The 14,246-nt window shown below is 43.7% G+C and overlaps 1 protein-coding gene across 1 annotated transcript in view; it reads right to left on the bottom strand.

Annotated features, from left to right (window-relative positions):
- TLN2 (talin 2) overlaps window positions 1-14,246 on the bottom strand; it is a 438,961-nt gene that overhangs the window by 24,608 nt on the left and 400,107 nt on the right. The window contains exon 52 of the mRNA XM_019441905.2: window positions 10,968-11,075. Coding sequence (XP_019297450.1) covers window positions 10,968-11,075 — 108 coding nt within the window. The remainder of the gene's footprint in view (window positions 1-10,967; window positions 11,076-14,246) is intronic.

Below are 14,246 nucleotides of genomic sequence, written 5' to 3' on the forward strand. Positions count from 1 at the left end.
TTTCTTTTTTTTTTTTTTTTTTTATTAACATTTTTTATTTATTTTTGGGACAGAGAGAGACAGAGCATGAACGGGGGAGGGGCAGAGAGAGAGGGAGACACAGAATCGGAAACAGGCTCCAGGCTCCGAGCCATCAGCCCAGAGCCTGACGCGGGGCTCGAACTCACAGACCGCGAGATCGTGACCTGGCTGAAGTCGGACGCTTAACCGACTGCGCCACCCAGGCGCCCCTCCTTTTTTTTTTTTTGAACTAGCTCAAAGGTTTTTTTAAGTTTCTTTTTTGCCTTTTGGTTTTTGATGGTGTTAAAGAAGATATTGGCTATCCAACACCCAATCCAATTTATAGGATATCCTGTGTGAGGATTTCTTCTCCAATTCACTCAAGAATGGGATGAGATCTTCACCATAAATTTACATTCTGACTTAAATCACCCTGCTCCTGCCTAACTCTGAAATTCCTCTTCTAACATTCTTTTTCTGCATTTCTTTCTCATGCTTTCCAGTGCTACTCTTCAGATTAAGAAATGCTCAAACCTTCAGGAGGAAAGCACAACTGCTGCCTCTCTCTGGATAATTTTGAAGCCTCGAGCCAGGGATAAACATCGCTTTGGAACTGGACAAACTTGTGTTCACACCTGGCTTCCTTTGTGCCTGGTTTTGGATGCTGGGCAGATTAATGAACCCCTCAGAACCTGTTTTCTCCTCTGTAAAGCTGGGATAATGCCTGTTCCTCAGGATTGGCATAAAGATCAAAAGGAGTAACACATAAGAAACACCCTGCACAATGCCTCCAACACGGCAGGTGTTCGTTAAATGTTAATTCCCTTCTTGGTGTCCCATACTCATTCTTAGGAGTCTGGAAAAGAAGTCTTTTGGACCCCAGAGATAAAAGAAAACTGTAAGTCTGGTTAAAAAAAATCTGGGTTTGGGGGAGTTAGTGGGATTATACTTTGACCAGCACTGGCCGCACCAGTGTGTAGAAGACATTGTATTATATGCCTGAGCTGATTAGTCAAAGGTCTTTGAGCATCACTTTACATGCATCCATCACCATCCTCCTTCCTTTGGCAATCTTTAAAATTTATTTTCTATTTGCTACTGTTCCATGAATTGAGTTACTCTGCTCTTATTTTCTCACCCTAGGACTTATGCATATCACTATGCAGATACTAAGAACTCAGTACAGGGGCATCTGGCTGGCTCAGTTGGTAAAGCATGTGACTCTTGATTTGGGAGTTGTGGGTTCAAGCCCTATGTTGGGTGTAGAGATTACTTAAAGAAAATTTTTAGGAAAAGAAAAGAACTCAGTACAATTCTGAGAATGAGTGGACAAATGAATGGATGGGTAAAAACAGAGCAACATACCATTGGGACAAGTCCTAATATGATAGCTTCATGGACCAGTTCTAAAACACTAGAACCATGGAGAGGTGGGGGGAGGAAGTTAAGTGTCTTTTATTTCTAATACAGCCAGGGGTAGGCAGTTTAGTTAAGTATAGGTTCTAGAGTCAATTTACCTATGTAACCCTGGTCTAGTTACTTTTCTTCTAAGCCTCAGTGTAAGTAAATTGCCTAGTAAATAGGCATAGCAACAGTCCTTTTGTTACCGACTTGTGGTAAGACTGCATAAATTAATATGTAATTTGATACAATATATATTCCCATCAGGGCTATTGATAGAATTGGACTGAAGTACAGCTTGGGCACCAGGGTTTCTAAAAGTCCCCCATGTGATTCTCATATATAGCCAAAGTTGTAAACCATTGCCCTAGACTCAAATGGTACCATTTGGCACCACTTAATCAAAGGCCTGTACTATTTTTTTCCCCCCTGAAACAATACATGTTGTAAGTTCACCAGGTGAATAATGGTTATGGCTCAGGGTTTGAAAAGCTAAGTGGTCCATAGCCTTGTTCGTTGGTTAAGTTGGTTTATCCATGGTGGTCAACACAACAAGAATAAGCAAAGAATTAAAAGTATGATGGGGAGATTCACAGTAAATGATGGAAGACTGAACATTCTCTACCTAAGATCAAGAATATGGTAAGGATGTTTGATCTCACATCCTTATCAGTATTGTACTAACATTCCTGGACAGTGCAATAAGGCAAGAAAAATAAGTAAATGGTACAGAGATGGAAGAGAAGAAGTAAAAGAATCTTTCTTTATAAATAATGTGAATATCTATATAGAAAATTCTGAGGCATATGTAAACAAAAGCTTCTAGAATAAGTGAGTATAGCAAGGTAACAGGCTATAAGGTCAATATACAAGTATCAATTATATTTTTAGGTTCAACAGCAATAAAAAAATAAGAATTTTTAAAAAGCAGTATCATCTATAGCACCATAAAAATTATGAAATACCTAGTGCTAAATGCAACAACACATGTGCAAGACCTGAATCCTAAAAATTATAAACATTGTTGAAATTATTAAAGGAGACCTAAATAAATGGAGATATATGCCATGTTGACGGATTAGAACACTCTTAAAATGTCAATTACCCTCAAATCTCCCCCACAATCCCAGTCAAAACCCCCAAAGCTTTTTTTTTTAGATATTTACATGATGATATGAAATGCAAAGCACATAGAAGAGCTAAAACTATTTTGAAAAAGAACCAAGTTGAAAGTCTTCAACTACCAGATTTTAACATTCATATAAAGTAGTAGTAATCGGGGTGCCTGGGTGGCGCAGTCGGTTGGGCGTCTGACTTCGGCCAGGTCACGATCTCGCGGTCCATGAGTTCGAGCCCCGCATCAGGCTCTGGGCTGATGGCTCAGAGCCTGGAGCCTGTTTCCGATTCTGTGTCTCCCTCTCTCTCTGCCCCTCCCCCGTTCATGCTCTGTCTCTCTCTGTCCCAAAAATAAAATAAAAATGTTAAAAAAAAAAAATAAAGTAGTAGTAATCAAGACATCATGATATTGATACTTGGACATATAGATCAATGGAGCAGAAAAGAGTCCAGAACTAGATTTCACATATATAGTCAACTGATTGCCATTAAGTATGCTCAGATGCCTTTAATTCAATTGGGACAGAATAATTCTTTTCAACAAATGATGATGGAACAATTGGATAGCCATACGTAGGAGTATGAACCCTGGCCCTTTCCCCACATCTAAACCTAAATATAAGAATTAAAACTATACAGAAGCAAACCAAAGAAAATAATCTTAGTGCTCTCAGATTTGGTAAGGATTCTCTGAGGACAAAATATAAACTAGGCTTGAAAACTTTAAAAATCATGAACTTGGAAGTTTATGTTTTATAACTTTAAAAACATTATGCTAATTTAAAGAAGCAGTCACAAAAGACCATATACTGTGTGATTCCATTTATATGAGAAGTCCAGAATAGGCAAATATACAGAGGCAGAAAGAGATTAGTGTTTGTCTAGGTCTTAGAATTGGAGTGAGGGCAATGAACAACTGCTTAAGGGTATGAGGTTTCTTTTTTGGGGTGATGCAAATATTCTAATATTTTGTGATAGGTGCACAGCTCTGTAAAGACAGGAAAAAACAATTAATTTAATGCCTGAAATGGGAAAATTCTGTCATACGCCAATTATACCTCAATAAGGCTGCTCAAAAGAGAATCAATCAGGCATGCAAATTAAAGAACAGGAAGCTGGTGAGAGGTAGCAGAGCATGGCACCCCGAAATAACCTCTTTGGTATACGGATTGTTTTGGGCTAATTATTGTGAGAAATAGACACGGGAGAAGCTCTGAAAACAGAGTAGAAGTTACTCTTTTGAAAGAGAAATTTACAGTGACAAAGCAAATCTTCCTCTGTTTAGAGTGTCTCCCTCTCCCTGCCTGAAGAGAAGGTTGACTCTTTATCATGAGAGAATTTATCAGAGGAGAAGGCACAGATTTAAATCTGCATAATCTCCTGGCAACCTCCAGGAGGTTTTTCCTGGCAACCTCCCATCACCTGTCCCAAACCAATTACACACCTTTTTTTTCACTGAACTGAACATGGGTATTTAAACCAGTGGTTTCGGCCACCTATGTAGTTACTCATTTTTCCCCTGGATATCTGCTATGCATCCATGAGGTACACAATGTATTTGTTTTTCTCTTGTTAATCTGCCTCACTACACAGGGTCTCAGGCAAGAACTCTGAAGTGTAGAGAGAAAATTATTTTTTCTTCCCTTATACCAGGGTAGAATCCTAAAAATAATTTGCAAACATAACTGATGCAAACAAACATTCAATTCATCTTATGTGTTTAATTATTTGAGATATAAGATCTATTTTGGCTTTACTTTTCTATTTTTTCAAGTTTTATCTGAGCTTTTTGTTTCCTTAACTCTCTGCAGCATTGTTATTTTCTTTTTTAATAACACACATTTCCATCTCTCTCCAGACGTTGTTATGAAAACAAGGCAAACCACACCCTAAGAGAAAGGATTAAAAAAAATTTCACAATTTGTATCTAGAAAATGTAAAAAATTCTCAAAATTCCATAATAAGACAAACCCAATGAAAAACAGCCAAAAACATCTGAATAAGGACTTCACCAAGAAAGACATACAGAGGGCAAACAGGTGCATTAAAAAAGATACTCAACAACGTACATTAAAACCACAGTGAGATACCACTGCACACCCACTGGAATGACTAAAATTGAAAAGACAGACCATTTCAAGTGTTGACAAGGGTGTGGAGCAACTGAAACTCTCCTCCTCCGCTGGAGGAAATGTAAAATAGTATAACTACTATAAAAAAGTTTCCCAAGAAAGGAAAAAAAATGCATACCCTATTTTATAAGTATTCCACATCCAGGTATTTATCTGAGAGAAATGAACAAATTTAGGCTCAGAGATTTATACAGAGAATGGTCTTGGCAGTTTTATTAGTAATCAGAAGCTAGAAACAACTTAAATATTTGTCTCTTCACCTAATGATGGACAAGTATGACAGACCCATTTGATGGAATACTACTTAGCAATAAAGGGGGACAAATTATTGTTATACATAACAACATGGCTAGAATTAAAATATTGATGCTGAGTGAAAGAACCAAAACAAAGAAAAGTATGTGCTATATATCCCGTTTACATAAAAGTCTAGAAAGTATAAACAGATCTATAATAACAAAAAGACCAGCAGTGGCCTAGAAATTCTGAGGAGTAATGGATACATTCGTTATTTTGATTGTGGTGATGCTTTCAAGGATATATTCACATATCAGTACTCAAAATGCACACTTTAACTATCTGTTTATTGTATGTTAGTTATGGTTCAATAAAGCTGGAAAAAAAGTTAGGGGTGTGGTGGGCAAATTCACTTACATCATCAAAGTGGAGTGATTAAAGACTTCTGTCTTTAAAAAGAAGAGCCTGGAGGGTGAGAGAGAGAGAGCCACTCCTTCATATACTCTGGCTCTGAGAAATTACAAGTCCTATGGTAAAGTATCCTATTCAGACAAGGCAGGAGGAAAGGAGTTCTATTTTTATTCTCCCATTAAGTCAACATGATTTCTAATAGCAGACAAGAGACGGAACCAAATTAAAGCTCTGCTAGTGGAAGCGAGGGTAATTTTAAGGCTGTCAAAGATCTCACATTGTGGTTTAGCAGCAATATTGAACTGTGGTTGCTACAGAGGCAATGTGGCTGCCTCTTGCAGTACAAACCTACTATGACAAACCAGCAGAGAGCAAATGCAGGAGGCCAACAGTGCTCACATGGGCGTGTCTAAAGCTTCACAGAGCAGCTCCCTGGACAGCAGGGACAGGGCTCTGCCTAAACTGGATCCCATTATTTGTTAATTGCTAACTAGATTCTCCAAAGGAAAGGATTCCCCAAGCAGGGGTTCTTGATTTGGAGTTTCTAAATTCCCAAAGAATCCAGCTGGGCATTTGGGTCTGGGGACCCTCTTAACAGTTTAAGGAACAATTTTGTGCGTGTAATGTGCTGCGGTTTCTCTGATGCTGGTAGTGGGAGGCAGGAGATGGACTTTCAGCTCCAAGAGGTCTAAGAATGCTAAAATCATGATATAGTTATTTGTGCCTAGAGAAAAAAGGAGAATGGGATTGATAACGGATAAAAAATTATTGATATATAATTTTTAAAGTAGGGATCTAAACCCAATAGGACAAAGCATTAACAAAGTTAGTTAATTATAGAGGGTGGGCACATGGATGTTGATATGATTTTCTGTATTTTTAAGCTCTTTCAAAAGTAAAAAACTGAAATATACAAACCAGCCATTAAAGTTAAGAATCCTTGGCCCTAACATATTTAAATCGAACAAGACTGAAGCAGCATAACTTTCCCCACATTTTGATGCGCCTTAATTTAAGAAAAGCAGCAGCTCACTAAAGAAGCTCCCTGACCAGCTGAAAGTGACCTCAGTTTATTTCTGTAAATCGCTGGACACTGTCTCCAAACCTTTATTTCTACTTCTTTCTCTTTTTGTAAAAATTAGACAATTATCTGGCCTTTCTTCAGCTTTCAGGAATCTTACTAGTTCTCTTTCAACAATTAAAACAAGACGTCAACTTTACAAGAGATCCAAGGGGACTGTCTCAAGATCTCCTGTTACAGTTTTTAAAATTTATTTGTATTTTTTAAATTGTTTTTAAGTTTAATTATTTTGAGAGAGACAGAGCACAAGCAGGGGAGGAGCAGAGATGGACAGAGAAGAATCCGAAGCAGGCACCGTGCTGTCAGCACAGAGTCTGAGGCGGGGCTTGATCCCACAAACCATGAGATCGTGACCTGAGCCAAAATCAAGAGTTGGACGCTTAAGTGACTGAGCCATCCAGGCGCCCCATCTCCTGTTACAGTTTTAAGTTAACTTTCTTTTCAGAATGGAGATGCTGTAGCCATCCCATGAAGACCAGAAACAAAGAGGAGAACAGAATGCTGTGTGTTCATGTGAAAATCTCTAGTTTTTTAACTGTTTCTTTATTCATCACCCTCAAGGAGCCAATTTAGTATCTGACATGAATGCTAACTTCCCTGTTTGTGTGTCTCCATTTTCCTTATTCCTTGCTGGGTTCTCCACCAGCACTGGCCTCAGTCTTGTGGCTCCTGGGCCTCTCACTGGTGTATAATCTTCCACACTTTGGCCTCGTGTTAGTCCAGATTTCTTCTCAGTCTGCTTTGGAGGAAGAATTAGGGCTAACGATATGAGAGATGAACTTATTCTCAGCTGCAGGCCCAAGAAAACTACAAATGTCCACAGCAGACGTGAAAGTACGCTGTCATAGGACTTCTGCAATTTTCAGTTATGAACTGCTATTTTTCCTATGTTTATGATAATCCCCGGGGAAGCCTTGCTCTCTTGCTGTGTTTTTATTAGAAAATAACCTTCAAAGATTATGTCCAGCTTTCCAAAGAGACAAACATAAATATATGGACAAATAAAGGTATGATGCTAATTCATTCACATTTCCCTCAAGTCGGAACCATCAGTACCTGTCATGAGGAGGCAGAAACATCCTTGCAAAAGATGAGACAAGTTCTGCATGTTTTATACCATTTTTAACGCCATTCAGGCTTTCTTTCTATTAATGATTTCTTTTTAACACTAGCTACCTTCACAAAATATACCCCAAAACAGCTCTGGGGAAACAAGACGTTTCTACTTCCACCATGATTCTGGGTCACAATGAAGGCCGTATAGAAAGATGAAGAGAAACTCAGATGGCAGGCTTTTAACAGTCACCTCGACCATCCAACTTGACAACACATAAGGCTTAAGAGTCTCGTTTCTCTAATAAATACAAGGAAGAACTCGTAACAGAAAACCCATCAACTAATATGAGCAGCCACAAGTGAAGCATAATCTACTGCAAAGTGCAATCGCTCTTGCCTGGGCCCAGAAAAAGAAGGGAGTGGATGCTCCTGTTCTTGCTAAGCTCTGCCCTCCATAGTTAATCTCCCAAATCACACATGATGTGGGGTTTCCATGCACCAAGTGCCCTTCTTCCTCTTCCAGAAAAACCTGATGATTATCATTAGGCCCGATGCCTGATAGAGTAATTAAACGGCCATAAAACTGGGGTCTCTGAATGTGTGGACTGGGAATGGCTACTACAGCTTCCCTAATGTTCATGGAGGCATTGGACCTCTTGGCCTTTTCTCGGGCAAAGAGGCCAATGATCCACCCACCCCCTAGAGGCCTTGTCTTCTTTTGCTCACCCAAACAAGATGCACACGGAGAGAAGAGGTCAGAGACAGGGGGGTGGGTATCCCTTTGGTAGATGTGACATCTGGCTCCCAGATATTGGCAAAGGGTCTAAAGTTGGCTTGAGGTGGGAGGGGACCCTCTGAGGGTTCCATTTTTCTTCCCCGCTTGGGAAAATTTCTCAAGTGCTGGCCCCTGCCCCTCCTCATGAAGGCAAAACTCCTCTCCCAGGTATAAGCTGTCTTGTTGCTGCAGAGCACGACAGGAGACCTTCAGTCCATTAAACACCTTAAAGGCTGTTGCCTCCTTTTTATCCAGGTTGTGGCTCTGTCAGGGACACAGCTGGGGGTAGATGCCTCTGCAGTGACATTCCTGGTACATGGCTCACCACGAGCAAAGCCGGAGAGCACCAGCCTGAGGGCAGTGTGCCTGAGGCCTGGACCTACAGGCGTGAGGTAAATGATCAGCCCTGCACAGATACAGGCACAGGTGCTACAAGGCATAGGGTTTGCTCAATAAATGGAGCTAGAGAGGGGTGCCTGGGTGGCTCAGTCGGTTGGGCATCTGACTTTGGCTTGGGTCACAATTTCACGGTTCATGGATTCGAGCCCTGCGTCGGGCTCTGTGCTGACAACTCAGAGCCTGGAGCCTGCTTTGGATTCTGTGTCTCCCTGTCTCTCTGCCCTTCCCGTGCTCATGCTCTGTCTCTGCCTCAAAAATAACCAAACATTAAAAAAGAAAAAAAAAAAAGAAAAAAAGAAATGGAGCTGGGGAAAAGGGGCAAAATGAGGATCCCTCATTTAAATGAATATGAAAATCCCAGTATTTTCTTCCCTCCCAATAAATGATTAAGAGGAAAAAAAAAAAGTCTGAGACAGAAAGCAATATGGGAAATGGGCACCCTGTGGGTGGATTTCGATGAGGTATAAAGCACACGTGAGCTGAGCCCCGAAGCCCAATCTTCCTGACATTCTCATGGATTCCTGACACTGTTTACTATCCGAGGAAACTCAAGTCTGGACAAAGCAGTAGTCATGCGGCTATTTATGTGGCACAGCTGGGAATCGAATGCAAAGATTCTAAACCTAAGCCTAACACTGCTTCTGCTGCAACTCCTAATTTTCTTTTTTTAAAATTTTTTTTTTTTTAACGTTTATTTATTTTTGAGACAGGGAGAGACAGCATGAACGGGGGAGGGTCAGAGAGAGAGGGAGACACAGAATCCAAAACAGGCTCCGGGCTCTGAGCTGTCAGCACGGAGCCCGACGCGGGGCTCGAACTCACGGACGGTGAGATCATGACCTGAGCCAAAGTCGGACGCTCGACCGACTGAGCCACCCAGGCGCCCCTGCAACTCCTAATTTTCTGATAGAACAAGGTTCTAAGTGACTAAGACTATATGATTTCACCGAGAAAAAAATGCCTTTTGGAAGCCTTCCTGGCTTCATTCTGAATACCCTGAATTTCCTGCTAATACGCGTGCTCCAGACTGAACACTTTAACTCTGTTCTAACGCAGAAAGTTAGTTTGGCGGCAGAGGCTTGTGCCTTGTGAACAGGGACTGGCCAACGTGTTTTCTTGGCCCACATGCGATGATACACTGTTTTCTAGTCACCGGAGTTCAGGGCTTTTGGAACACAATGTTAGTAACCCCAGACTGCCTCCACTCACAGAAGATACACTTTCACACAGACCACACTTAACCTGGGTGAAGAATGAAAGTAATGCTCCCTCCCTAAGAGACCTAACATGTTTAACATCAGGAGGTAATTTAATTTCAAGGTGGCAGTGAAGTGCTGGAATGAGCACGGGCCTGGAAGTAGTAAGAATTGGGATTCGGTTCCAGGACTGTCCTAGTAGCTAGGCGACCTCAAGCAAGGGGCCGAACTTCTCGGGATCCTTCCTTTGCCTTGCTAGCCTCATATATTAGCGCCAGGACAAAATGAAAAATCTCAGGGCTCCACAAATGAAAGGCTTACAGTTGTCTGTGGCCTGGTGGTGATCTTTTTTTTGTTTTTGTTTGTTTGTTTTGTTTTTAAGGTTTGGGAATCGTCAATTCTCTTCGGAGGCTGTGTCTGACTCCTGGACAAATTATCTCAGGGCCTGCGGCAGACCTCCCCATGGCGGGTTTTGACAGAGAGAGACACATAGCAAATACATTTCTCGGTTGCTCAGAGTTTGGCCCTTAGGATCTGTGGGGAACCTAAGTCGGTATAAGCCTGAGGCTCCCATGTAGACAGTCCCTATAAGCCATGACCACTGTCCCCACCTCCCCTTCTGGCATTTTCCCTACCAGCCTTCTGTCTCAGCTCCAGGTGGGCACTCTAGGCTGACAGGAAGGTCATCAGAGGAAGGGAGGCATCATTCTCAGTGGGGCCTGAGTACTCATTCAAGGACAAGAGGCTGGTAGGTCACCTGCAGCACTGGTGAAATTTCTCCTTAACTTGTCGTGGAGGCCAGGGTGGCTCTTTCTGGAGCTTTCCCTGTCCTCGCAGGATGGACTGGGGTCTTCCTAACAGGACCTCCCAACGTTGTTTCAGTGGTGGCTTTGCCTGTCCCACCCTCTGGCATGCTATTCTTGCCTCTTTGGTGCCAAGAGAGAGCCTGGCTCCCCTGGATGCTAACTGCAGCTTCTTCTAGAGCCTTCTTTCATCTCGATGTGCTGAAGCAGTGTGATGCTGGGCACTTTCTAGCTCCATCCACCCCCAGCCTCCCAAGTGGAGCCCGCACAGTGCTCTACGAGGTACTTTCCTGAGGAAAGGATGGTCTGCATCTGAACAAGCTCTTCCCCAGTCCTGGCCTGGCCCACGCCCCTCCTCACCACCAAGACGTGCTCGAGAAGGTCCAGGTAGCCAAGGGTGCACTCCGTCCCATACCGCAAGGCTCTCGTGCGCACCTCCTCGCTGACATCAGGGTGAAAGGATGCTTGCTGGGGAGAGAAAGGAATGTGGACATCTTAAACAGGAAGAGCCAGCTGGTGAGTGGACCAAGGAGTAAGGGGGGGAGGGGAAGGCACCTGCCTAGCAGTGCTGACCAGCCCTGCACCCCAGAGGGAGGAGACCTTGATTCTGGAATTCCCTCTGCCTTGCCTTCAGCGACCTCCCTGAGAAGCCTTCCGTGACTCCCTGGATAGAGAAGGTGGCCTGCCTCCGTGTTCTCCTGTTAACCTCACACCTGTGTCCACAGCAGGTTCTCTCACCGCATTTTGTGTCTTGCCTTTTTTAGTGCCCTGGAGCCAGACAGAAGCACCTGAGTCCTATCCCTCCTCCCATCCTTTCTCCCTGTCCCCTTCTATTGCATTGTAAGAAATTCCACATGCACTAAGAAGCCCAGGAAAGGGTCATGATTAGGGCTTACAGCAGGACATGTGCTGCCTGTCCCAGGGTGTGCCTGCCTTTCTCCAGCAGCATGGGGGGGGTGGCGGTTCCTGAAGCCCCTCTCTGTTCACAGGCTGATCACACTCAGGCCCTCACTACGTGGCCTGACCATGCTGCACTCACAATGTCTCCTCTGGCTCTTGGGAAACTTCAGATGGTAAGCTCCCCACTACCCTCAGAGGGGCTGTAAATAACTCATCTCACATTATGCACGGTGAGATAAGCAAACAAGGACGTATGGTTAATACAGCACCCTGTGCTTTTTTTCTTGCACTTGTGACCTGTTGGCTTCATTCAATCCTGATATAACAGATGACATGCCCATTCACAGGGTTACCAGGTTAATCATAGTTAACTGTATTTTTGAAGAAACAATAAAAAAAATTTTAATGTTAATTTGAGAAACGCCATTTTTTATTTGCGAAATCTGGCAACCCTGCCCAGCCTTTCTTCCTTCTAAAGCCTTACCCTGGAAAGAACTTGGGGCTTACAAGAACACATTCAAAACTGCAAATACATCGCAAACCAGGACACGTATGAATCACACATTAGGATAAAAAGTCAAAGCGGTGGGGGATAGTGACTAGCCTTCACGTTTGTTCCGCTCAAGCCTTTCCGTCTAGGATTGGGGGATGCTGGTGGGAACACCTGTGGGTGCTCCCCTCACCTGCTCCCCCAATACACCCCAGAAAGAGTGGGGATAATCTGAGTGGCCAGAATCTATCATTACTGAGCTCAGTTTTGCCCACCTGAGGACTAACGGGCCGTGCCTTTAACCACTGCCCTGTGTCTCCAAGTGTGAGAATGGAGCCCATGTCGTGGGGAGGACACAGGCTATGACGCTACCTCTGGTATGCAGTGTGTCAGACCCCAATTTAGAGTTGTACGGGGACTGAGGGTGGGTGCTCTTGTCCACTGCTGGTGGCTCTAACCAGGCACAACTCTTTGGGAGAGCAATCTGGCACGAATTAAAATGCCAGACCATCTGACTAATTCCACTCCTGGGAGACGTGCCTAAGGAAATTATTCAAAGCATGGAAAAAACAGGTATGCCCAAAGATGTTCCTGGTGGTACGGTTTATGCATTATTTAAAAATGCAGACAACTGAAATTTCTGGTAAGAGGGTAAAATTATATCCATTGACAGAGTATTTGTGGTCATTAAAGAGTCAGTTATAAGGACTCAGAGCACCAGAGACCAGAGCCATACGACATTAGCTGTAATAGTTGATTGTATTGTATATAGTGCAGACGTACGCACATGTAAGTAAGACGAGAAACAGACACAAGAATTAACTCAGGGTGTGGGGCAGCCCTTGTCGCCACCTGAACATTTAGTGTAATCCTCCTTTTCTGATAAAATGAGCCAGGATGTAACTTCCTGCACTTCCCTTTTTGCCCCAGCCACCCTGCTCGGCCCCAAAGGCAGTGCTCCAACATGCCAAGTTGGCCTTCTGGCTGGATATAAGGGCTTCTTCTTGATCCACTGCTTGGCCTCCCTGGTTTTCTATATACTCCTTATTGCACGTCCTTTCTGGCAAGCGGCCTCATTTCCTTGCTGCACTAAGTCTGCTAAATAAGTGCTCTCCTAACAGCAGTCTCAGAGCTCAGCACTGACACTTGTCATCCAAGTCTGGCTTTGAGGTATAAAGCTCTGGCTGTTATTTTCTCCTGCAAAGTCAGGGTGGCCTGATCCGGGGGCAGGAAGACAGAGAGGAGCAGAGGCTGTGCAAATGGCACCTGTCTTTATCCTCCTCCCCTGAGAACAGGGGTATGTGTTTCAGAAAGGGACTTGACAATCGAGCCGCCTTCCCTTTCCCCCTTAATCTATTTCCCCTTCTCATTTCAGGTCTATAACACGGAGACAAAGCACTTGTCACTCATCAACCTTAGCGTCCTTAAGAGAGGAAATAGCTGTGTGACCATGGTCATTCCCCTTAAACTCCCCAAGCCTGTTTAATCATCCATCAACTTGGGGTAATCCCTGGTGCCCTTCCCCTCCAGGATCCAATGACAGAATATGCATCCCAGCCTTCCCTGCATGTCATGGTGGCATTCAGACCTTACCTTGCTAGAAAAGTGCTATTTTCTGATTGAGGCCATAACCCCTCTGGAAAGTTGTCACTTCTGACAGGACAGATTCCATTAAGTACATCATAACTGCAAATACTTACGGCTTTAGGAGAGTCTAAATCCCTGGCACAGCACACGTGGTCCCCCATGAAAGCGGCCCTACCACCTTCTACTGTCTTCTCCTCCCCCAACCCCCCCACACTGTCTCCCGTGCCTGGTCCTCACACACCCATTCCTTCAGGCTGGATGCCTCACCGTCCCTCTCCCCAGTCACCTCTCACCCATCCTACCTGCTCTGAGGAAACCCTGAGAAGCCATCATTGGACCTGGCACCAGCTCTCCCACAGCTGACTTCCCCACAAAGAACGGCCCTGTCTCCTCAGACCCCAAGCTGCAACAGCTGCTTTTTCAACTTCTGTGACTCATCCCCAACCCGCTCACCATGGTGGGGGGTTATCAATCAATCTGAGCAGAAGCCAGAGTCTCTGGGACCCAGCTGTCCCCAGAAGGGTGAAGGTCTGGTGTGGGGTGCTCAAGGGGGGTGGTGGGAGGGCTCTTATGACTCACTTTCTTAATAGATTAAAAAAAATAATAAAGTAAAGCTTTTAATGGTCAGGTCCCACCAGCGCCCTCACCGAGGATGGGTTCAG

This window comes from Panthera pardus, unplaced genomic scaffold (assembly GCF_024362965.1).
Source record: "Panthera pardus isolate Hobbes unplaced genomic scaffold, ASM2436296v1 HiC_scaffold_24, whole genome shotgun sequence".
NCBI classification, from domain to species: domain Eukaryota; kingdom Metazoa; phylum Chordata; class Mammalia; order Carnivora; family Felidae; genus Panthera; species Panthera pardus.